General features: G+C 41.0%; 2 protein-coding genes across 2 annotated transcripts in view; one reads left to right on the top strand and one right to left on the bottom strand.

Annotated features, from left to right (window-relative positions):
* LOC114468936 (ras-related protein Rab-26-like) overlaps window positions 1-25,530 on the top strand; it is a 54,579-nt gene that overhangs the window by 8,324 nt on the left and 20,725 nt on the right. The window contains exon 3 of the mRNA XM_028456116.1: window positions 24,881-24,922. Coding sequence (XP_028311917.1) covers window positions 24,881-24,922 — 42 coding nt within the window. The remainder of the gene's footprint in view (window positions 1-24,880; window positions 24,923-25,530) is intronic.
* On the bottom strand, window positions 17,900-20,558 carry LOC114468934 (uncharacterized). The gene is made up of 7 exons (XM_028456115.1): window positions 20,389-20,558; window positions 20,153-20,239; window positions 19,914-20,045; window positions 19,545-19,802; window positions 18,627-19,117; window positions 18,176-18,523; window positions 17,900-18,006 (listed from the first exon to the last, which is right to left on the bottom strand). The coding sequence occupies exons 1-7, from the start codon at window positions 20,536-20,538 to the stop codon at window positions 17,958-17,960; spliced, it is 1,515 nt and encodes a 504-aa protein (XP_028311916.1). The 5' UTR covers window positions 20,539-20,558; the 3' UTR covers window positions 17,900-17,957.

Genomic DNA, 25,530 nt, shown 5'->3' with positions numbered 1-25,530 from the left:
AAATGGTTTATACAACATTAAAAAAATAAACTATATAAAAGACCATAAGATGAAAGATTGGCACAACCCTTAAAGGGGACATATCATGGTTTTAAATCCTTCCTTTTTACATATAAATCATACAGTTGTGGTCTATTTAAAGCGGAACTGCAATGCTTGGGTCTGAATTCCTCATTATTATAGCTCCACAGGCCCCTGTTCTACCCCTTTTCTGATGTGCTTCTGAGAGCAACTCGTTTTGGTGCGGTCTCTTTAAATGCAAATGAGACACTTCATACTCCGCCCCCTCTTCAGGTGACACTCGGTTCAACTCCACCCTGCTCGGCCATTTTTGTAGTTTGATAGAAGAGATACGGCTATGTAGCGGCGCATAAACTTTTTATTCAGAGGTTATTTACAAAATGTCAACAACAGAAGACTTGTCCATCCAGCCTTACATGTTCGAGCCAGAGTCGGACCCAGCGGAGCGAGATGAAAATGAAGATGATGAACCTGCAGAACCCTAACAAGTGAGCTAACACAAGCACCGAGCTAACGCTAGCGCCAAGCTAACGTCACGAAATGCATTTTAATACAGTCTTTTCAAAGACAAAAACGGCAAAATGAAATGACTAATGAAAACTTTAGACTTAAATTAAATCACGTAGGCCATGTCATCAAGGATCTAAAACGAGCACACAACGCTAACATATGAAGTCTGAAGACGGTGCAACTGCTAATGCTAACAAAACAATGACAGGGACGTCTTATCATCACACTTCTTAGCGTTATTTACAGCTTACCGAAGTGCTCTGTTCGTCGTCTCCAAAGATAGAAGGAATTGAACCCTCAATCAGACGAAGTCTTTGGCAAATCCTTCTTTATACTGGCGGAGGTTGCTGAAGCAGTCATCCTTGAAGTGCTTCGCGCACACAAAAATGACCTTACCCACAGATGTGGGTACATTTCCGTGAAAAATAAAACTCAACCAGGCACTTTGAAAAGGTTATGATGCTGGGAGACGGTGTAATGAAGCGTGTGGGTTACTACATCCAACAACCGAACATTTTGACTTATCCTCTCGTAACTTCAGCATCTTTGAGCTTAGACTACAAAATAAAAGCGAGAAATAAAAATGGTGGATTGCTCGAACTGTTGGACCTGGAGTTGATGTACTAATTTGGCAGTTCCACTGCAAATACTGTGATGTAATAGTTAAAAAAATTTAATAGAGAATATAAAAATCAAAACAGATTGAAAAATATGAGCAAAACAGAATATAAAGATATCTACGGAGCACCTGAAGAGACTAATTTGATTTTTTCTGTACTTCTAAACACTCTAAATATACAACAAAATGCATTTAAGGGCTAAAAAAGTGGATTTAGCATGATATGTCCCCTTTAAAACAGGCATTTATAGCTGCCATTCTGAGAGCATTGACACTGGCTTCTGATGTGTTAAGTGCTGATTTAACAACTTGCATGTCGTTGCCAGTATTTGTTTTATAACCTGCATATGTGCTTCACTGTGTCTGTGTTTGAAAATGTACATGTTTTATTAAAATGCATGACCATCCTTGATCTCTGTGACAGTTCCTCCAGAGTTTCATCAAGTGATGTGCACCTAAAAATAAAATCAAGAAATGACCTGATCTCAAGGTCACAAAATCATTTCCAGCCAAGGATGTATGATTATATTCCACTCTGGAAATGAAGGTTATCACAACAACCTGCACCCCAGAATAGATGAAACATTGGGACACCGCCTCAGGCCTGCAGAGGGATAAGTTGAGTGCCCATAAAATGTCAGGTTTAAGGGACTCAGATCACACGTGGCATACTAATATATTGTTAGTATTCAGAACTGTACACGCGATCGTTACCACAACGACTTACCATTGCTTTTGTACACTGCAGCGATGGTGGAAGCTTCAATATGACAACAGAAAACTGAATGGAATCCTTTCATCGCTGCTCGGTGTAACCCCGCCTTTCCCAAGAATTTAAAGCTCGGATAAGATTTAATTCAAAAAGGATCAAGACAAAGTATCTTCAATCAATCAATCAATCAATCAATCTTTATTTGTATAGCGTCAAATCATAACCAATGGTATCTCAAGACACTTTACAGTAGAGCAGTCTTAAGGACGAACTCTTCATTTTATGGATACACACATATGCATATATACGTATATACACATACATATGTATCCCACACCCAACATGAATTCATCATGGCGGCAAGGAAAACCTTCTGTTAAGCAGCAGGAACCTTGTGTGGATCCCATTCCTATGATGAACAGCCATCCACGTTATGCTGTGTTGGGTGTGTGCAGAGGAAAGGGTGGAGACAGAGTTGTTGAGACTCTGTGACTCCACACTGAGGATCCCACGGACCTGCAAGACAAAAGCCAGAAGGAGTACAGGAGCAAACACACAAGGGAAGAAGCAGACATAGAGGGAGTGTTTGAGAGAGGAATGGGACCCTCTCCGGTCCCTCTCTAACCTAAATGACCTCTCTCTTAACGCCCTCTCCAACCTCTCTCCAACCGAGCATGCCAGACCCCCCCCCCGGCAGTCTATGCCTATTGCATCTTAATTATGAGCTATGAGCTGGTTCCTAACTAAAAGCTTTACCAAAGAGGAACGTTTTGAGCCTAACCTTAAAGGTAGAGAGGGTGTCTGCCCCCCGAACCGTGGTTGGTAGATGGTTCCAGAGAAGTGGGGCCTGATAACTGAAAGCTCTTCCTCCTATACTACTTTTAGAGACGAATGGAACAACGAGTAGTCCAGCATTTTGAGAGCGTAGTGTTCTGGGGGGATTGTATGGCACTACAAGCTCCTTGAGATAGACTGGTGCCTGTCCATTTAGGGCTTTATAAGTGAGAAGAAGAATCTTGAATTCTATTCTATATTTTATGGGAAGCCAATGCAGAGAGGCTAATACAGGAGTAATGTGATCTCTTCTCCTAGTTTTAGTCAGTACACGTGCTGCAGCATTTTGAACCAGCTGAAGTGTCTTAAGCGACTTGCTCGGGCAGCCTGCTAAAAGAGAGTTACAATAATCCAGTCTAGAGGTAACAAAAGCATGGACTAGTTTTTCGGCGTCGCCCTGAGACAGGATAGATCTGATTTTAGCAATGTTACGGAGATGAAAGAAGGCAGTTCTTGAAGTTTGTTTTATGTGAGAGTTGAAGGATAAGTCCTGATCAAATAGAACCCCAAGGTTTTTAACAGTTGTGCTTTGTGCCAGAGTAATGCCATCTAGGGCAGTTAGGCTAGCATAGGTTTCTCTAAGGTGTCGTGGGCCCAGTACAATGACCTCAGTCTTGTCTGAGTTGAGAAGAAGAAAATTTTGGTCCATCCAGGCCCTAATGTCCTTTAGACAGGCCTCAAGTTTAGATAGCTGATTTGTCTCACCTGGCTTCATTGATACATACAGTTGGGTATCATCAGCATAGCAGTGAAAGTTAACAGAGTATTTTCTCATAACATTACCAAGGGGGATCATATAGATACAGAAGAGGATTGGACCTAGCACAGAGCCCTGAGGAACCCCGTAGCTTACTTTAGTGTACACAGAAGACTTATTATTCACGTGTACAAACTGGTACCTATCAGATAGGTAGGACTTAAACCAGTTTAGGGCAGTCCCTGTGATTCCAAGTAATTTCTCTAATCTCTCTAGTAGAATATAGTGATCTATAGTGTCAAAAGCTGCACTAAGATCTAATAAAACCAGCACTGAGAGTCGTCCTTCATCTGAAGCCCAGAGTAGATCATTAGTTACTTTAACTAAAGCAGTCTCTGTGCTGTGTTGAGCTCTAAAACCTGACTGGAAGTCCTCGAACAGGCTGTTGTTTTGAAGAAATTCACAGAGCTGAGCTGCCACAACTTTCTCAAGAATCTTTGAAATAAAAGGAAGATTAGATATAGGCCTGTAGTTTGCTAAAGTGCTGGAATCAAGAGTAGGTTTTTTGAGAAGGGGTTTGATTACAGCTACTTTAAAGGACTGTGGCACGTAGCCTATTGATAGGGATATATTTATTGTCTCCAACAAAGATGGGCAGACTAGGGGAATAATTTCTTTAAACAGCTTAGTTGGGATCGGATCTGAAAGGCAGGTCGATGGTTTGGAGGATGAAATAATAGAGTTAAGTTCCTGAAGTCCTATATGTGTGAAACAGTTTAGGTTAGGCCTATTTACATTTAATGGTACAGCAGGCCCAGGTGAAGGCAGGGAGTGGCTAATTTTATCTCTAATCTTGTGAATTTTATCGTTAAAAAATGTCATAAAGTCCTCACAGCTGAGGGCTAGAGGAATCATGGGCTCAATAGAGCTCTGACTTTGTGTTAGCCTGGCTACAGTGCTGAAAAGGTACCTCGGATTATTTTTATTTTCTTCAATTAGTGAGGAATAGTATGTAGATCGACTATGTCGTAAGGCTGTCATGTATTTACTATGGCTTTCTTGCCAAAGTATTCGTGACTCCTCTGTTTTATTGGAGCGCCACATTCTCTCTAATTTACGGGTTGTTTGTTTGAGTGTGCGAGTTTCAGAGCTAAACCACGGAGCTTTCCTCTGACGTTTAATAGTTTTTTCCCTCAATGGGGCAATTGAGTCCAAGGTGGATTTTAGTAGACTAGCAGAGCTATCGACAAGCAGATCCAGTTGAGAGGGGTTATAATTAATATCATAGTTATTTATTGGATGGTGCACTGAGTTTAAGGCAGCAGGAATGGCCTCTTTAAATTTAGCCACAGCACTATTGGACAGATTTCTACTCGTAACTATTTTATTGCACAGTGCGAGATCCTCTAGGATAATGTTAAAAGATATTAAAAAGTGATCTGATAGCAGAGGATTTTCAGGGTAGACTTTTAGTTCATTTATATCAAGGCCATATGTTAGAACAAGATCAAGAGTATGATTTAAATGATGAGTAGCTTCATTAATAGTTTGAAAAAAGCCAACTGAGTCTATTAGGGTCATAAAGGCTGAGCTCAGGCTATCACTATCTTTGTCCACATGGATATTAAAATCTCCTACTATCAGTATTTTATCAGAACTGAGGACTAAGTTTGATATAAACTCAGAGAATTCTGATAGAAATTCAGAATAAGGGCCTGGAGGACGGTAAATTATCGCAAATAAGACTGGCTGGCAGGTTTTTGATTCGGTATGAGATAAATTTAGAACCAGGCTTTCAAAGGAAGTGTAACTGGCCTTTGGTTTAGGATAGATTAGGAGAGAGGAATGATAAATAGCTGCTACACCACCTCCACGGCCTATGTCTCGTGGCATATGAGTATTTAAATGACTGGGAGGAGTGGCTTCATTTAAACTAACATATTCATCTTGATACAGCCATGTTTCAGTTAAACAGAATAAATCAAAGTTATTTTCTGAGATAAGGTCATTTACTAGTAGAGATTTGGATCTCAGTGATCTAATATTTAATAGAGCACATCTAATGCTTTTATGTTTTGGCGTTTCTAGATTTGAGATTTTAATTTTTTTCAGATTTTTATAATTGATAGCTCTTTTATTTGATTTTATGTTAAAATCATTGTGAAATTTGGGTCGGGGGACTGACACCGTCTCCATAAAATAATATTCATCACCATCACAGCAGTTGCCATGGCGATGAACACAGCTATCATAATAGCAATGGGAGGGAAACTGTCCTAAGGCAAGCGCAGAGGGGCGTGGAGGACTCCCCCTCTGTAACATGGTCTCATTCATGAGATGTCATAAATGTGCCATGTTTTCTGATAGTAGAGATGCTCCCTCCAAAGTAGGATGGATTCCATCTCTTCCTATCAGGTTCGGTTTTCCCCAGAAGGATCTCCAATTATCAATGAAGCCCACCTCGTTTTCTGGACACCACCTCGATAGCCAGCGGTTAAATGATGACATGCGGCTATACATGTCATCACTGGTCAGATTTGGTAAGGGACCAGAGAAAATTACGGAGTCCGACATTGTTTTAGCATAAGCACAAACTGATTCAATGTTCACTTTGGTTGCTTCCGACTGACGACGTCGGGAGTCATTAGTGCCGACATGGAGGACTATCCTATCAAACTTACGATTACTCTTTGCCAGCAACTTTAGATTTGATTCTATGTCGCCCGCTCTGGCCCCTGGGATGCACCTCACGATGCCCGCTGACTTCGCTAGCTTCACGTTTCTCACTATGGAGTCGCCAATTATCAGAGTTTGTTCCCCGGTGAGTGTGTTGTCCTCACGGAGGGGGGAGAACCTGTTTGAGACGTGAACATGGTGGTGTCCCGAGCGGCTTTTTGACCTTCGACTATGCTTACCACGGACAGTAACCCACTCATTGCTGGCCGGGGGGGAAGCTGGGCTAGCGCTAGCACGGTCCGCACCGGTTAGGTCCTGCTTGCTAGCTTCTGTTTTGGTATCAGGGGTGCGGAACCGCTTCTCCAGATTGTTGATCCTCGCCTCCATATCTAACAGTACGCTACACTTTATGCAACTACCATTGTCCCTAAAGGAGGACGAGGAGTAACTAAACATCTGACACACCGGGCAGGAGAGCGGAGGGGAGGAGAGAGAAGCCATAGGTGCTAAATTTAAGCTAAGCTAAGCTAAGGACAAAAGGAAGTTTAAAGGAGATTACACTGCCTATAAGAGGCGGGATTGCTTTTTACTTAACCTTCGTACGTTTAACTCTACGGTAAAACAAGTGTTTTCAAGGCTAAAATATCAATGACAACAAGTTTGATTAGCGTTAGCAGAACACAGTAGTAGAGCGCTGCAAACAGCGGTAGAGTGTAAACAGGAAATGATCGATACGTCACCACGTCAGCACGTCAGATGCTCCTGTGTACGATGGGGAAGATTCCAGCATCCAGAGCACGTTTTCTGTCCCTCTCTTATTTAGAATTGTTATAATAAAATCCTGCAAAAGGAGGGACCAAAGCATTAGCCAAGAAATACCAGAGGGTTATGGTCAGTAAAAACTTGTATGGGTTGGGAGCTAGAACCTAAATAAACTTTAGACAGTTTGCAGGGCTAACAACAAGGCTAGTGCTTCCTTCTCTATTGTACTGTAATGAACTTGATGTTTATTGAGTTTTTTTTAAAGTACCAAACAGGATGATCAATCTCTTGGTTATCAGCCTGAAGTAACACCGCACCTGCACCCCACACACTAGCATCAACTTCAAATTTAAAGGGGACAAATCATGCTAAATCCACTTTTTTAGCCCTTAAATGCATTTTGTTGTATATTTAGAGTGTTTAGAAGTACAGAAAAGTTCAAATTAGTCTCTTCAGATGCTCCATTGATATCTTTATATTCTGTTTTGATCATATTTTTCATCTGTTTCGATTTTTCGATTCTCTATTACGTTTTTTGAACAATAACGTCACAGTATTTGCAGCGGAACTGGCAAATTAGGACATCGACTCCAGGCCCAACACTTCGAGCAATCCGCCATTTTTTATTTCTCGCTTTTATTTTGTAGTCCAAGCTCAAGGATGCCGAAGTTACGAGAGGATAAGTCAAAATGTTCGGTTGTTGGATGTAGTAACCCACACGCTTCATTACACCTTCTCCCAGCATCAGAACCTTTTCGAAGTGCCTGGTTGAGTTTTATTTTTCATGGAAATGTACCCACATCTGTGGGTAAGGTCATTTTTGTGTGCGCGCAGCACTTCAAGGATGACTGCTTCAGCAACCTCTGCCAGTATAAAGAAGGATTTGCCGAAAGACTTTGTCTGATTGAGGGTTCAATTCCTTCTATCTTTGGAGACGACGAACAGAGCACTTCGGTAAGCTGTAAATAACGCTAAAAAGTGTGATGATAAGACGTCCCTGTCATTGTTTTGTTAGCATTAGCAGTTGCACCGTCTTCAGACTTCATATGTTAGCGCTGTGTGCTCGTTTTAGATCCTTGATGATATGGCCTACGTGATTTAATTTAAGTCTAAAGTTTTCATTAGTCATTTCATTTTGCCGTTTTTGTCTTTGAAAAGACTGTATTAAAATGCATTTCGTGATGTTAGCTTGGCGCTAGCGTTAGCTCGGTACTTGTGTTAGCTCATTTCTTATGGTTCTGCAGGTTCATCATCTTCATTTTCATCTCGCTCCGCCGGGTCCGACTCTGGCTTGAACATGTAAGGCTGGATGGACAAGTCTTCTGTTGTTGACATTTTGTAAATAACGTGTGAATAAAAAGTTTCTGCGCCGCTAGACAATCGTATCTCTTCTATCAAACTACAAAAATGGCCGAACAGGGTGGAGTTGAACCAAGTGTCACCTCTGCAACCTGGAGAGGGGGCGGGGTATGCAGTGTCTCATTTGCATTTAAAGAGACCGCACCAAAACGAGTTGCTCTTAGAAGCACATCAGAAAAGGGGCAGAAAAGGGGCCTGTGGAGCTATAATAATGAGGAATTCAGACCCAAGCACGCTCGCACTCTGAAGAGAGTGCGAGCAGAGAAGAATGCAACCGCCTTCACCAAGAAGCAGAAAATAATTACTGTGATAGGTTTCATTACTCATTACGACATTTTCCATTTAACTAATGATGTCGTTAGAATTAAAACCAAATCTGTATGTAATTATTTCTTGCCTGAATTCTGACTTTCATAATGCATCTGTACCATTTATCATCAAGCTTATAAATCTCATGGCCAGTAAACAATGCTCTCTGGTTTCTGGAAGTGATACTATAGCTCAGAAAAAAAATTATATGAATATTAAAAAAAAAGCTCAAACTGCATGTTTATATTTCGAACAGCTTATCCCAGTATAGTCATTGGGCACTAGAGCCTATCTCTGCTAACACAAGAAAATGGGTGTGTATGGTACAATGTGACAAACTGTTGAGGGACCCTGATTTTGATTTATGATTATTATGTAAATAGATGATCCTGACTTTCAAGATATTGATGTGAGGTGTCATGTTATTGGTAAATCTTGATGGGAGATACCAGTGAGGTCTCCCTTTGGATTGTTTTAGTCACAATATGTCGCACATTTAGTAGCTGCCAAGTAACTTAGACACATGCGTTAATACAAACAGGATCTATAAATACCTGCTGATAACAATGCTCAACAGATGTGACAACAGTTGATTAGAGTAAAGATCCAGGAAGGCGTCTCTGCAAACATTCAACTTTGAGTACGTTTGAGAGCAATCTCTCCTCAAAGTGTGTTCCCACTCATCTTAGTTTTTCGTAGGTTAAGCATTGAGGGAAAAGTGAAGTTACATCATTTTTGTACAGATTTGCTTCACCAAATCTTCGTTAAACACCAAAAAATCCCAGCACTCTGTCTTTTTCTTATGAAGTTTTTTTTAAAACAAATACATTGTCAAATAAAAGCTTAGATCCTTTAAGATCCCTTTGCAATGCAGTATTAGACATTTGATGGGAAACAACACACCCTTAATAATATGTCAGTACAGTATTCATTTGTATAAACATTACAGAGCAAAGACTTGTTTATTCTCCTCTCCCTTCAGCTTGTTAATGAGCTCACAAGATTGAAAACACATCAAGGCCCCCATGGGTAGAAACAGATATATGTAAATTTGACTATAATTGCAGTGATTGTATACAGGCTATGAATACAGTCTTCATAGTCCTATTTTTCATGGAATGTTTATGAGTTTGTTTTCAGTTTGTAAATTACTTGAACTCTTTTGATTTTGATCAATAATTGAATGTTTCATTGACTCTGAGTCTTACATACATTTATTTTTCATTGAGTAGCAACAAAAGTAGAGATAGTAATTTGATATTTTGGTTTTGTAGAGATTGGCAATTACCTTGCCCCCCCCCAAAAAAAAAAGGTCTTTAGTTGAGCCACCGACCACATCTTTTTAAAATATTGGCTCTTAGAACAAATATAAATGTGATTAAAATGTTAGTTTTTGGATTGAACAACCTATTTGATTATGGCCAAATAGTTTTAGCCCCTTTTCTTTGTGTGTGTTTGTTTGCACGCAAGGTTTTAGCACTAAAACTCACTATTACCGCTTTATAACCACTTTTGATCTCACCCTACAGTGCATTAGGTATTAGCATGATTACACACTGAATCCTTAATGTCCCAAACATGGCAGTGCAAGTAAGTCTTGAACTTAAATTGAGCCGTAATATGGTGCGTATTATGTCAGAATGTTTGGTGCTACATTTGGAAATCTGTTGCGTTTACTGATGAGTCGAAAGCTTATCAATTTACTCAAGTCATTGTTATATCGTATATTCGTCAAAGATTTTCTGTCAGTTGTCTGTAAAAGTAGCAATTGAGGAAAATGAAAAGTAATTATCAAAAATATTAGGCTGACCTGTGTTATAGGCCGCGAAGGCTTGCCTGCACATTTTAGAAATAAAGAAACCAAAGAGAAAAACTGTGGCTGTACCTAATAAACAGGCAGCCCTGGCCTGAAAGGAATCACATCATCTCTCTTCTTTCTGAGTGGTGCAGAGAAGTTTAGACTGAGTGTGAATAAAAAGAATATCTTTGGTTTAGAATGTAGAAATAAGCTAAATTCTCAGACACAAAACCAAACAATGTGTACTTTGCCATTATATTTCTATATTTACATATTACTAATACTTCATATTTGACTTGATTTCCACCAGTTGCTCAAACCACGTCACTGAATTTTTGCAGGTTCATCACATTAACAGTAAAGCCCCAGTTCTAAGAAAATTAAAAAGGGTAGGGTTTAACTGTGTTTGCAATTAATAACAACCTGTTTGCCTCCTGCTGCCCTAATGTCACAGAGATCCAGAGAGGCAAGTCCTGAGGAGCCGATTAATATTTAAATGTGGTTTGAAAGAAGTATAGACTACAATCCTGGAATACCGGATGTTCACTATAGACAAGTGGCAATTGGCACTAGAGGAAAAGAGCAGGAATGTATGAAAGATGTTGAGTTATGACTTACAAAATGATTAAAAATGTATATTTTAGTGTGATAATAGGGTTAACTGTATATTAAATGAGGGGTAACAAATATTGTACTTCATCAAAATAACATACCAAAACATGAACAGATTCAGTGAGCATAAACAGAAAATATATATGAAAATTGATTACATTTAAAATTTTTGGAAACATTTTTTTTTTTTCATTAACTCAAAATCCATCTCATCAAACCTGCAGAGTCACCTGTAAAATCATGTATTTAAAACTGTTTCAAACTATGTCACTAGAATTATTCACTTGCGTTCATAGGTCTTGAACTGCTGAAATTTGACAAACAACTGCAGGCCCAGATTTGTTTATTATCTGGTAGTGTTGTATTTAAGATCATACTATCCCAGACCATGACTTGGCCAAGACCAACTGAAACCAAGACTTTTGGGTTTTGAGATGGAGACAAGAGCAACACCATAAAAATCCATTTTTAAAAGTATGACAAAGTTAAACAGTGAAAGAGCGTTCCTCTCATTTTAGTTTTCATTTAAATATGTTTGACAGACAAAAACGAGGGGTCTGCAACTCTTGGAAAAAGATGGAAAAATATACAATCCAAAAGAAAGCACAACTCTCAAAAACTTTCTAATCTTGACAAATGTGTTCAACAAATTTCAAAGAATAAATGCTTGTATGTATTGAAAAGTCCAGAAATAAAATAAGATGGACTGATTCCAAGGAGGCAGAATAATCATTGAGCTAATGCTAAATGTTTTTAGTCAAATAACAACATTAAACAAGAACATTTCCAAGTGCTTCTCCTTGAAGATAAATCTTGAGTCTGGCCAGTCCCAGACAAGACTGTGTAAAAATATTCTTGAGTCCAAACAAGTAGCCTAGAATCCATCCTAATCCCCTTGTATTATTCATACAGGCGATTATAATTACAAAAAGTAAGGAAGTGGATGTCGCTTCGCCAGGCTACAAAACAAGACCAAGATCCTAAAAATGTGGTTTCTTGAGTACTAGTACTACAACACTTATCTGGCAAGTGTTGTAAAGTTTGTTGCTTTGAAAGTTCGGTTTCCTAAACTGGCAAAGTTTCAAGAGGTTGAACTGGATAAAGGGGCTACTTTGTGGTTAGACTTTTCATGTAGAAACAGTCTTCAAATCAGGGGCCTACAAACAGAGTGATCAAATAATGATACAATGTCTCAATGACTCATTCCTTGTACAGTGCAAGTGATTATTTGTACATATAGAAAGAACCATCAGCGTATCATCCACTCTGCAGAGAAGGTCATCGGCTGCAATCTGCCCTCCCTTGAGAACCTGTACACCTCCAGGACTCTGAGGCATGCAGGAAAGATTGTGGCCGACCCTGAACACAAACTCTTTCAAACTCTCCCCTCTGGCAGGAGGTTTGTGTCCATCAGGACAAGAACCTCCAGACACAAAAACGGTTTCTTTCCTTTTGCCACCAGCCTCACAAACACACCGCTGGTCCCCCACTTTTGCTCTTCGCACCAACCACCAAGTTGAATTCCTTGTACTGTTTTTAAACTGTACTTGGCGAATAAAAACGTTTGTGATTCTGAAGAAGCGATTACACTGACAAACTCCAACATAGATTCAAACACTAAATCAGGGGGTGCCCAAGTACAATCCAGAATGTTTTAGATGCCATCCTGCTTTAACACACTTGATTGTGAAACATAGCTCGTAGTCAGGCTTTTTTCAGTAGCACGATGTTTTATTGAAAACTTTTGAAGAAATCTTTGTCTTATACTTTTTAACCTGTCACATTTTCCACTGAGTCATAACCACCATCTTTTAAAACCCACTAGTGAAATGTTTTGCCACGCTCAGGCATGCAGGGAGGTCGGAGCAAAGAGATTGTGTATGTGTGTGTGTCAGCATCACCATGACTCTTGAAAGCTTTTATCCAGGTTGGCTTTAGTGTTTTTTTTTTTGTGTGTACTTCCCTTTTGCTTTACTTTCTGACATCAGTGTTGACAAGCTGCTTGCACAGAAAGCTTGTAAGATCAACTGGTCAACAAAGAGGGACCATCGTCCCTTTATGCTCCTATTCCTGCTCAGTGCCTAACCGTTTTGTGAACATGATGCTCTGGGTAGCTGCCTCCTGATGCAGCCATTAATGTTTCATAAGCTCACACTTCACAGGTCCCTCTGAAAGCTTCTCATGCATCTGTAATTTATGATCCCTGTGAAGTGTGTGTGTAGTGCACCTGTGTGTGTGTTCACTCATGTACCTTGTGAGTTCAGGATAGTCATTAAACGGTTCCCATCCATTGTCTAATAATGATATGGGGAGCAGCCTGTACTGGAGTGTGTCCTCATTAGGCAAACCTCTGATGCTGATGTCCAAATTGGAGTTTGTTGAGAGTCCTAAGCTTTTGAAAACCAGTTGTAGCATCATTACCAGCCATACCAGCCTGTCATTGGCCCAAAGCTGGGGAACAATAGTCTGTTAGGGGGGGGGAAGAAGGGGGAAAAAAGGGGGGGAGAAGGGGGGAGAAGGGGAAGAAGAAAAAAAGGAAAAAAAGAGAGAAAAAGAAAGAGAAAAGAAGAGGAAAAGAAAAAAAGAGAGAGAAAGAAAGAGAAAAGAAGAGGAAAAGAAAATTAATGAATCTACCCTACATCAGTAAAGTTTAGAAAGACTAATTTTGATTAAAAAACATGTTTAATGAATCTAATGAAGTTGATATTTTTGTTGTAGCCACACTATTATTCATTTTTGACTGTTAAAATATGGTTGCCCCCCTGTATTAAACTATAATCAGTGACATATAAGCAAACATTTTTATCTAAGATGCATGAATAGTGTTCATAAAATGTCAATAAATTGTGAAAAATTAAGATCAAAGTTTCCAATTGTCTTTTTGAATACATTGAACCAAAACAAGCAGTTATAGTTAGTTAGTTTATTCTTTGTTTAGTCATTAAAACAAGGCTTTATACAGAAAAGAAAAAAGCAAAAACATGTCTATACATAATTACTGAAGGGGTTAAGGTTGAAGTATATTACTTATTGATGCCTTAACCCATGAACACAATTCCAAAATAGACCACAGAACCAAACAGCAAACAAGATGATGAAAAATTAAAAATTCTAACAACTTCCAAAGGGTTCCAACTGAGAACAGCAGGCAACAAGATAAATAAATAGAATCATTCGGTTACAGTCATCATTAGTAATGTTCAAGTTTAAACATACAAAGCAAAAGATAAACAGAAAAAAAAAAATCCTGCTTGTTTTATCTTTTTTATTCCTTTCTTTTTCTCTTTCCCCATCTTCCCTTTTTAACCCTGCCTTATTTATTTAACAATATATATATATATATTTATTTCTCCTCCCTGACCTCCCCTTGTATTTGACTATCTTACACACACAGTACATACAAACACACCCTCACTATGTCAATCAACGTATTGATATATGATCAAATATATGATTTTGATTAAAAAAACTATATACAAATAATACAGTGTCAGAGTCTGTGGGTGGGGAGGAGAGGGACAATATTTAGTGTCCAGGCCTCTGGAATGGGGGGAGAGGGGCACTAATTAGTGTCCAGACCTCTAGGAGAGAAGTAAACTATTGTTTGTCCTGTTTCATTTTCTCCAACCACAGCTCCTTAGACATAGCCTCTACAGAGGGGCAGTACACAATGCCCTTGTATTGGCTGTGACCTGTGGCAGCTGTCCTGAACTTACCGCATTTTTTGCAGGTGTTGTGGGGTACTTTACGGATCAGTTTGCGGGGTGGCGCACGAGGTGGAGCGAGAGGAGCAGAGAGGAGACTGGCTCCCAGGGATGGAGCAAAAGCCACCAGTGCAGGACCCTGCAAAGTTCCTGGAGCCAGGATTCTGATTTGTGGGCCCATAGGTTGTGCTGGGGGTGCAGGCAGGATCCTCCTTCTCTTCACCTGAGCCTGGCCCACAGTGCTCTCGGGCAGAAGATAAATGTGTTTCTGTCCTGCATGAGTTGGTGCAGCAGGGGCTCGTACATTGGCAGGAGGGAGAGGGGAAGATGCCACTGACAAGCGACTGGGCAGGTGCAGGCCTTGCTTGACAACAGCAGTGTCCTGCCTCTTCACCCTCCTGTTGTGCCACTGAACTAGGGTAGTGTGGCTCACATCTACCAGCTGCAAAGTGGTCTGCTGCATGACTGTCCCATTGGCCAGAATGCGCTGCCTAATTGATCTGTAGTCCTGCAGGATGAGGTCCCACCGGGACATGTACCCTGTCCCCTTTTTTTTAGGACTGCGGTGGATGTCACACAGTCTAATGAAGAGGCATTCTATTAATCGGCAGCAATCTGGCCACTGAGCAAGTGGGGCTGTGGTGGTGAGAGCATGCCTCTTCACACTCTCCAACCCAGGTGTGAATTCCTGCCTCTTCTTAGGAGACCTGAACCTCCCTGTGTCCAGCCTGTTCTGATATCTCGCAGAAAATACAACCCTCTGCCTGTCGTATTCCAGCAGGCTCTGCCACAAACCAACAATGTTGCTCACCTGAGCACAGAGACAATAAAAAAAGGCATGTGAAATGTGTGTGCAGTGCACAATGTAAGGAATATGACAATATACACAAATCACATAGCAAGACAAAAATGTTTCCTACCTGCTGGTTTGTGAGAGCGAGAGAGGGCTGGTTTCTGAGCTCCAGAAGATAATCTGCTAAATTGTAAACCTTGTCTATACCTTCTATGCCAGAGTCATCCACAGCCTGAAAAATATGTGAGAAAGGATTAAGGACATTAAAGGACAATAACATGGAATATATGCATTTGTGAGATTATTTCTTCCCCCACACAATCTATTATTTACATACACCAGATTGATCAGAAGATGCAGTGACATCTGGCACAGAAATGGTGGCAGCCAGGGAGGAGGTGGTAGCCTGGGAGGAGGAGGAGGCAGCCAGGGAGGAGGTAGCAGCCAAGGAGGTGGTAGCCAGGGATGAGGTGGCAGCCAAGGAGGAGGTGGGAGCCAGGTAGAAGAAAGTTGCAGCAGGAGCAGCCAGAGAAGGAGCAGCCAGGGAGGAGGAGGCAGGAGCAGCCAGAGAAGGAGCAGCCAGGGAGGAGGTAGCAGCCAAGGAGGTGGTAGCCAGGGAGGAGGTGGTAGGCAGGTAGAAGAAAGTTGCAGCAGGAGCAGCCAGAGAAGGAGCAGCCAGGGAGGAGGAGGCAGCAGCAGGAGCAGCCAGAGAAGGAGCAGCCAGGGAGGAGGAGGCAGCAGCAGGAGCAGCCAGAGAAGGAGCAGCCAGGGAGGAGGAGGCAGCAGCAGGAGCAGCCAGAGAAGGAGCAGCCAGGGAGGAGGAGGCAGCAGCAGGAGCAGCCAGAGAAGGAGCAGCCTGGGAGGAGGAGGCAGCAGCAGGAGCAGCCAGAGAAGGAGCAGCCAGGGAGGAGGTGGTTGCCAGGGAGGAGGTGGTGGTACCCAGGGAGGAGGTGGTAGCCAGGGAGGAGGTGGTTGCCAGGGAGGAGGTGGTGGTACCCAGGGAGGAGGTAGTTGGCTGAGACAACAAGAGAGCTTCAGATGATGGGAAGCTCGGGTCATTAAGGAGAGTTGAAATAAAAAAGTCAGGGGCTTGCTCCTCTTCCTCGAAACCTTCATCTTCCTCCTCACCAACATTTACATCCTCCAGCATGTCCTCTGTCTCCTCTGTATCCGGAATAATTTTTAATGGCTGTCCAGTCTGACTAAGCAGGTAGTCAACACCAAGCAGCTCTCCTATAAAAAAGAAGAAACAGAAATTAATGCACACACATACACACAGCTACAATATTGTTTAGTCATATTCAAAGCATACTACTTAGGAACCGTCTATTTTAACATCAATTAAATGTGTGTAACATGGTCGTAGGAAATGAAATTCAGGCCTGTCATAATCACATTAAATGCAAAAAAATGAAAACCAACAAAATGTTGCACTGAAGTAAAATAAATAAATAAACACACCCGTGTATTTGGCAGGTGGCCTGAAGGTGGGTACTAAGGCCCTACCCAACACCTTCAAGCTGCTGGTGTTGACACAGTGGGTCACATCCCCAGAGTAGGTCAGCAGAGATGATGGCCTGCTTGCAACTGCAGCTGCTCCCCGGTCCTGGTTCCACCTGTTCAGGCCTTCCAGCAGGTACAGCTGAAAGTTAAGTGCATTTGCACTTGTTCCTGGTAAAAAAAAAAAAACAACAACACTGATGTCAATAAAAAGGGGTTTTCTTAACAACTGAGTTTTTCTTTCTCTCATAAAAAAATAAGATGAAAACAATCACACATAAAGTGAGACACAAACCTGGAATGAACCTGTTCAGGTGGAGATGAAAGGACTCCAATGATGTCGAACCTCTGGCACAGCGATACTTTGTAAGAACTACACCACACTTGGTGTTAGTGGTGCCGTTCTCCGTGTAAAGGTGAACATCAGGCACGTCCTGGATGCATTTGACGTGACGCTTCTGAACACGCCAGATGTGTTCCATTCTAACCAGGTCCAGCAGTGGGACCCCCATGAGGTCTCTCCCATTTGCACCCCCCAGTTGCTGGAGCAGCTGATCTAAGAGTCTGGTGGTTTCCTCCTCACCACGAGTTCTCCTCCTGCAATACAGGCTCAGCTCTTTTTTACTGATCTGCATGTCCACCATGCGATCAGTAGGAGCTGGAACGCCCTCTTGTCGGAGCTGCTCCCTCTTAACCCGTCTTAAGAGAGCGAGGTCTCCTGCATCCCACTCAAAGATGCAGGCAGAGAGGCAGCCCATGAAGGTGGGGTACAGGGGATGAGCGTCTGTGGTGCAGCCACCAGCCAGCCTCCGCATGAAGTGCCAGATGTCCAGGCGGATTTTTATGTTTGGCCAGTCTGAAAACCTGGATTGCAGCTTGCTTGCTCCCTCGCTGACACAGCAGCCACAGTCCACGTAAAGCAACAATGGGGATGGAACAGCCGCCTGCCGGTAGCGATCCATAACCCCCTTCACCATGGTGTCCAGACCTGGTCCCTCCTGCACCGACAGGACACTGGTGAGGATCTGACCACGCTCATTTCCAATGGAGGTCACCCAGAGTGCTGTACCCCTGGCATGACCAGCCAGCTTCTTTGTAATCTGAAATTTGACAATAGTGATGTTTAAAGGCATTTTTATGCATTTTATTTTTTTCTACACAAAATCTATAAAAAATATTTAGATTTTTTTCACAGCTCACATATCAGCATCTTTTCAACATTTCATCACTGTTAACAGTGTTATGTGTACAAAAGATTATCTTCATTACGCAGTAATTTTTTTCTTTACCTTTTTGGTTGAATCCATCTTTAAGATGGTGCCAAATATTGACGTTATGCTGGCCTTTATGTGGTCAAGACGGCAGAGGATGTCCCTCCCATACACAGACAGCAACCAATGACTGGTGGGGATGTCCATTGGCTCAGGGGGCTCCTGGCAGACCACTGGAAATAAGCTGGGCCGATCAACAAAGTCAGCACACTCACCAAGATAGTGTGCCAACCTGTTGAGCCACTCCTCCCCATGGTTCTCCTTCAGCTGTTTCACCAGCCTTGCTGGACTGTTCCCAAGAGTCCGGTCCCGAAGCAGCCGAATGACACGAATGTCACAGGCATACCTGAAATGTGGATTTTTGCAAAGTTTAGCCACCTGTTAACAGTACAGTTATTTCAGTGGTTTAATTTCTCACTAAGTAAACATTTAAAAAAAATATTACTCACTTGCGAGTCAGGATCAGCCGGAACATTTTTTGGTGCGGCAGGTCTAGCTGGTCTCTGACGGTCTGGCTCGTGGACAGATAGTTGACAGAACAAACAGTGCACCTGAGCGTTTCTGTCACCATCAGGTAATACCTGTCAATGTCCAGGACCTTCCTTGCCCTTTTATGGACACCGTAGCCAGTCAACTGTTTGCCACAAGCTGGGCAAAACACCCTCACCTTCCACAGGTGGTACGGCATCCACACCATCAGCCGATGGGTGAAAAAGCGGTCAGGTGTCGGTGTCTGGTGGTATATTAGGGCTGGGACAGGGGGCTCATACCACAGCTTAACATCTGGCCGTAGTTTTCCTGAGTGGAAGAGAGTGTTTGCAATCCATCTCTGATCCTGCACAGGGATGGTCTTGCTCATTTCCCCTGGCAACCAGAAAGAAGCTGTGGTCTGAGCTGTGACTGGTTGATCCCCTCCAGGCTGAACTCCTTCAGACTCATTCTGTTAAATAAATTAACATTATCATTAAGTTAACTTATCAATTTACGGCTAATCTAGAAAAAACAGAGGTGTGCCAATAATTGACTGTTAAAGAATATATAATTATAGCAGAGGAGGCTACAGGGCTGATATTTACAGGAGGGTAGGAAATCCTTACAGGGGATGGTGCAGGGCCGGTGGTCCTCACTGAGGCTGAAGAAGGGGTCCTCAGAGGGGATGGTGCAGGGCCGGTGGTCCTTACTGAGGCTGAAGAAGGGGTCCTCACAGGGGATGGTGCAGGGCCGGTGGTCCTCACTGAGGCTGAAGAAGGGGTCCTCACAGGGGATGGTGCAGGGCCGGTGGTCCTTACTGAGGCTGAAGAAGGGGTCCTCACAGGGGATGGTGCAGGGCCGGTGGTCCTCACTGAGGCTGAAGAAGGGGTCCTCACAGGGGATGGTGCAGGGCCGGTGGTCCTCACTGAGGCTGTAGAAGGGGTCCTCACAGGGGATGGTGCAGGGCCGGTGGTCCTCACTGAGGCTGTAGAAGGGGTCCTCACAGGGGATGGTGCAGGGCCGGTGGTCCTCACTGAGGCTGTAGAAGGGGTCCCCACAGAGGATGGAGAAGAGGAAGAGCTGGGGGTCTTTCTAGCCACTAAATTGGGCTTCAATTGGGCAGACAGCTTCCCACCAAAGCGTGATTTGTTGAACTGATAGGAGAAACAAATAGATTAGATAACTTGGTCACAAAGTAAAATAATTATCTATTTATCAATACCGAACAAATTAAAAACTGTAATAAAAATAAAAATTAAATTAACCATTGATAAACTGAGAGGGGGTCGCCAAAAGGTTTTGCCAGCTGCCGCAGTACCAGCTGCTGGGTCTGAGGCCTGAGACTGCTGTGTTGCAGCAGGAGCTTCAGGAGCGGGGGGAGCAGGAGTGGCAGGCTGCTAACATAACAGCAAAACAACAATAAAACAGCAAAGGCACAACAGCATAAAAACATCATAAAATTCAGATTAAACAATTATAAGATATAATTTTTAGAACACTTTACCTGATCATCGTGAAATCCACAATTACAAGCTCTGGATTCTCCAAAAATAGTGGTTTGTCCACGTGCCTGCATGGGGCAGTTCACAATCTGAAACACAGAATCATTATTAGCCTAGGATGAGTCAAATAGTGAATGTTTTTAACACTGAAATGTATTAGTATTTCCCAATGGCGTGTATAATGTCCCTTCAAAACCAGCAGACATTTCACAAACTTACATAGATTACTGTACTTTACCTTCTGGTAGAGGTTGTGCCATTTTTTTTGGCGAGGGGCTGGTCTGTTCCCTCCTCCAAGGGGCCAAACCCCTGTTCTGGCAAAAGACTTCAACCTGGACATCCACTCCCCATCTCCCATTGCCTTGTGGCTTTTAGCTTTAGTGGCCATTCTAAAACAAAAGCAAACATGACAACACAACACAACACAACACTAACAGTAATAACAACTATGCATTGCAGTGTGAACATGCTCTATGAGTACTGTAACAAGCTATTCCACTACTGTAGAAAACTGCACAGCTAATGTTTGTAACACTCAAATACAGAAATGAAAAGTACAAAAGCTGGAGGTTCATGTCAGTGGCAAATCATGTGTACACCCTCTTCATATCATAAGTACCCTCGCCATAATTTAACGTGTTTTCATTTGTAGAACAGTTGGCTCTCCTAAACCCCTAATTTTTAAAACAGTGTGGAATTTAAAGTGGATTTTTTTTTAAATAGCATGCAACTTTTATGTGATTACTTCTATAGTAAGTAAATACAGTCTCCTTTCTAAAATGTTGGTAATTATTGTCTCCTATTGTCAAAAGTGTGATAAAATAGCCTCTACAATATTAAATAATCCTGTTTCAATAAAGTAAAAGAAAATATAGTATTTTATTGAGCAATAGTACTTTTAGTTTGCAGTGAATTTGTACAAAAAATAGCCTATAAAGGAACCAGGAACATTTCTCAATTATTTTTAAATTAATTGTTAAATCTTTTCGATTACCCCCTGCAATAATCTATAAATTAATCACAATTGCAAAAGAGAATAAGTCCGGTGTTTGCATGCAACGCGTCGATCACCAGTTACAATGATCGCCACCTAAGCTATAACACCGGTAATGTTATACGTTGTAAGATATAACACCGGTAATGTCACATGTTGTGCTATCTCAAGACGATAAGGGTACAGCGAAGTGCTGATTAAAATAAAAAAACACGGGGTTAAATTTGAATACGTTGATTTAAAAATACATTATGTTCTCTCTTAATAAGGGTATCATTAAATAGCGACGGTCACCACTTAAGTTATAACACCGGTAATATTACGTGTTATGCTAGCTCAAGATAATATGGGTACAGTGAAGTTCTGGTTGAAAAAAAAAAACAGTTTTAAAAAGATTATATGTTAGCTGTCAAAAAAGGTATCATTAAATAGCGACGATGGCGCTAGATGTAATGGGTGACGGGCAGTAACTTAATGAAAAAAACTTTTTAAACTGATGAAAATACAACATGGGGGTTATAACTATGATATAAAGTACACATAATTATGAAAATAGTACTTACATTTTGCGTGACATGCAGGAACAGTTCTCCGTCTGCTATGTCCGAGCGATGGAGAATCGAAGGGGGCGGGACTAGATGGTGCAAATGGCACACCGACCTGTGCAATCTCACGTTGGATAAAAACGGTCCTTATTGGTTAGTCTCACGTTGGAAAGAGACGGCTCTTATTGGTTGGAAAGAGATGGCCCTTATTGGTTTATGACCAATTTCACTCTCGGTCATTATTGGCGGATGTCTAATTTCGGAATAGGCAGTGGCAGTGGTGATTGGACAACGACATAGGAAGTGGCAGTGATGATTGGACAACGACATAGGACCTGAGACAGACAATCCTGCACCAGGTAGCGCCAACTCGTTAGATCTCAGAAGCTAAGCAGGTCTGGGCCTGGTTAGTAGTTGGATGGGAGACCACTGAGAATTCCAGGTGCCACAGTGGGAGACAGTCGCTCCAGTGGTATCTGTCATTGTGTCCTTGAGCAAGACACTTCACCCACTATGCTTAGTATGAATGGCCATTGCTTAGCACTATGGCCTCCTCGCTCCCGTCAGTCTGCCCCAAGGCAGTTGTGGCTACAATAGTAGTTTACCACCACTAAGTAGTAGAGTGAAAGAATAATGCCTTATTTCTGTAAAGCGCTTGAGTGTCTATGATAAAGCGCTATATAAAATCCTATGCATTATTGTATTTGGCCACGAATTCAGAGACAGTGCTCAGACTAATACCATTAAACAAATTTTTTTTTCAATTTGTAACCTACCAGTAAAAAGATTGGTAGGGGTCAAAGTTCATGACGTCACAAAAAAAATATTTTTTTCTCTATAACTTGAGCCCAAAGTGAGAGACAGTGCTCAGACTGGTACCAATGTGATATTTGGAAGCCGTTGACAAAGCATCAGGTCGAACAGACACATCGTCAGGGAGATTTTCGCTCCAGAAACGCCCCTTTCTTGCATTATAGTATAGATAGATATAGACTAAGCAGAGTTGGGATACTTCAGGATTGTCTCAAAGTGCATTCCTGCAAGAAGAATGATTGAGACGACACAATATTAGTGCAAAAAACTGGAAAAACTATTTACTTTTCCACCATTGAATATTTATGAAGTACTTTATGATTACTAAACCTGCCTGGAGGTCTACTTTGGAGAAATTCCATTAGACACAAACTACCTTAGCGCTCTGATAACCCTATTAATACTGTATGAAATGCATCCTCTGTGAGTCCCAGAGAGGTAGATCAACTGAGAATATCAACGTTCACTCTTTTTTTATTGCCCTCAGCTTGATAGTAGCTTGTATCCATGGATATCCTCAGGTTTCTCTCCAGGGAATGGGGATTTATAAGGTCAACAGCTCAAGTCTCCTGAATCCAGTTGGAGAAGACTTAAGATTGAGGCTTTTGAGTGACACCAGTTAATGTAATCCACACTGCATTTTATGTCTTTGAAAAAGTTGTTTGTGATCTAAAGGAAATACATTTTTAAGGGGAAAACATACTTAGAATTTAACAATTGAGCAGGGGGTTTTTTTCATCAAAATTAAACAGCTCAAAAATGATTTACCTTAAATAATCAGGCCAAACAAGAAGTTATATCATTGAATACTTATTGTCTTAGTGACCCTGTCAAAATTCACTGAATAATTCATTTTGGTTTATTCATGTCCAGGTTGCATTCTTACATTTTGATCTCTTAGACAGGCTGTGACAAGGGCAAGGATTGTGGAAAACCTCAAAGAAAACTGTTGTTCAGAAAATAAAACTATGTAAATTAAAAAAAAAGTTCTAAAGCAGGATGTAAAAAGGAATTTGTGCGAAAAAATAATTCACCCCACAACTCCTGATTTCTCAAATGACAGACCAACAAAAGATGGACCCAAGAAACGTAAAGTAGGGAAGTCACAGTAAAAGAAGCATTAAGTGTTTACATATTTATTGACTAAAATCCAGGCCAGACAGCTATGCATGGACTGTTGTGTGCAGGACTAAATACTACCAGGTGACAGTGATGAACCCAGGTGCATTCAATGCTCCTCATTACTGAACGTGAGCCTAACGTCACTCAGATAGAGTTAATGAAAGTGGTAAAAAGAGAAATAAAACACACACAACCCACATACTGTATCTTTAATGAATTCTAACATTCAAGCACTGTTGTGTTAAGTGTAACAAATACAGGTTACAAGAAAACTAAGCAAAAATAATAGTGTTAGAATGACTTTTTACTTCTCACTGTTGGTCAGTCTAATGTCAACCAGTTCTTGAAAGTTCTATGAAAAGCTACAATCTTACACATGCAAAAAAATAATAAACACGAGAATCATAATTTACAAAAAAGGTTTGTTCTGATCACCTCATCAGAGCTGCTTAGGTTGATATTCATTGATGGTTCATAGGTTTATGTACATTGTTAAAATGCTTTTCTTTCTGAGTAGCATACAGTATATTTGATAATCTTGCTGTAATGAGTGAATTTCCCCATTGTGGGATTAATAAAATCTGATGTAATTTGTTATTCCAACAAAATGCTGCCGTCCTTTGGACTAGTACAGGGGTCCGCAACCTTTACTCTGAAAGGAGCCATTTTGCCTAATCTCACCTGGATTAAAGTCATTCCGGAGCCAAAAAAATATTTTCTCAATAAAGACAATATAGTGTATAAAATTCTATACAGTTCAAATTATATCAAATCATTTCATGTATGAAAATGTTTTGAGTTAATGCATTTGAAGGGCTACAACACATGATCATGCTAAATGATCATTTCTCGCAACATATCAAGCATGGATATTAAACTAAATTAAAAAATGTATCTTTGCCCACACAAATAAAATATCTATTTTCTTCCAGGGATTTAAAACCTGGTCTGTAGAGGTTTCAGGAGGTGACGTATGTGATTTATTTTTAGGTTAACAAATTGTTTTTATCATAAATCTATTTGGAGTTATTGTCATTAGTCATAAATACATTGTAAGAAATAACATTTAATTATCTTAATATGATTTTTTTTTAAAGTCATTTATGACGTCCAGCCCACAAGAGTGATTGACACCCAATGCCTCTGCGATCGACCGGTCGATCACTATCAACTTAACGGGCACTGCTGCCGTAGAGACTTTCTTTATTTGCACGGTTATTTTTGTCACTCACGTCACTCTTTTCTTCCTTTTTCAGAATAAAGTCCTGAACATTGACGGTGTAAAAGTGAAGCTTCAGGTAAGAAAATAGATTTTTCTTGAAAGAGATGTAAATATAAAAACGTCCTGCCTAAAAGTTCAAGGTCAGTCACTTCAATGCATCATAGATGTAGGTCCGCCACCAACAATAGATGCCGCGGCATTTGCTCACCTAATTCACACACTCGGGGTGAGTATTGGCAAGGATGTTGCAATACAATACATATCACGATACATGGGTCACGGTGCGGTATTATCTCAATATTACAATATTCTACCCAGTTAATATCCAAATTAAACGTAGAGATGAAAAATCAAGTTGCTGTATATGTTTATCAGAAAATATTGATCATTCAGATGACAAAACTATTCGCTTCAAAACATCATATTTATTATTAATATTAAAATTATAGTATCTACGGCGCCATCTACTGGAGTGGAGGTGCGGAAGTGGCATAATTTTCAAGGTTTTTATGTAGGAACAGGAGGTGGTCAACACGCCCAGTAGTTAGGCTGCTCTGTAGAAAACACACAAATGTGAAAAATACAATAAGAAAAATATTGATTAAATATCAGAAAGGAAAAAAAAAATATGTATATATATATATATATTTAATCAATTTAAAATCGGCACCCAAAAAATTATGA

Source organism: Gouania willdenowi, chromosome 8 (assembly GCF_900634775.1).
Source record: "Gouania willdenowi chromosome 8, fGouWil2.1, whole genome shotgun sequence".
In the NCBI taxonomy this organism is placed as follows: domain Eukaryota; kingdom Metazoa; phylum Chordata; class Actinopteri; order Blenniiformes; family Gobiesocidae; genus Gouania; species Gouania willdenowi.
Note: the sequence above shows the minus strand (reverse complement) of the source record. Positions and strands in the feature narration are given on the sequence as shown.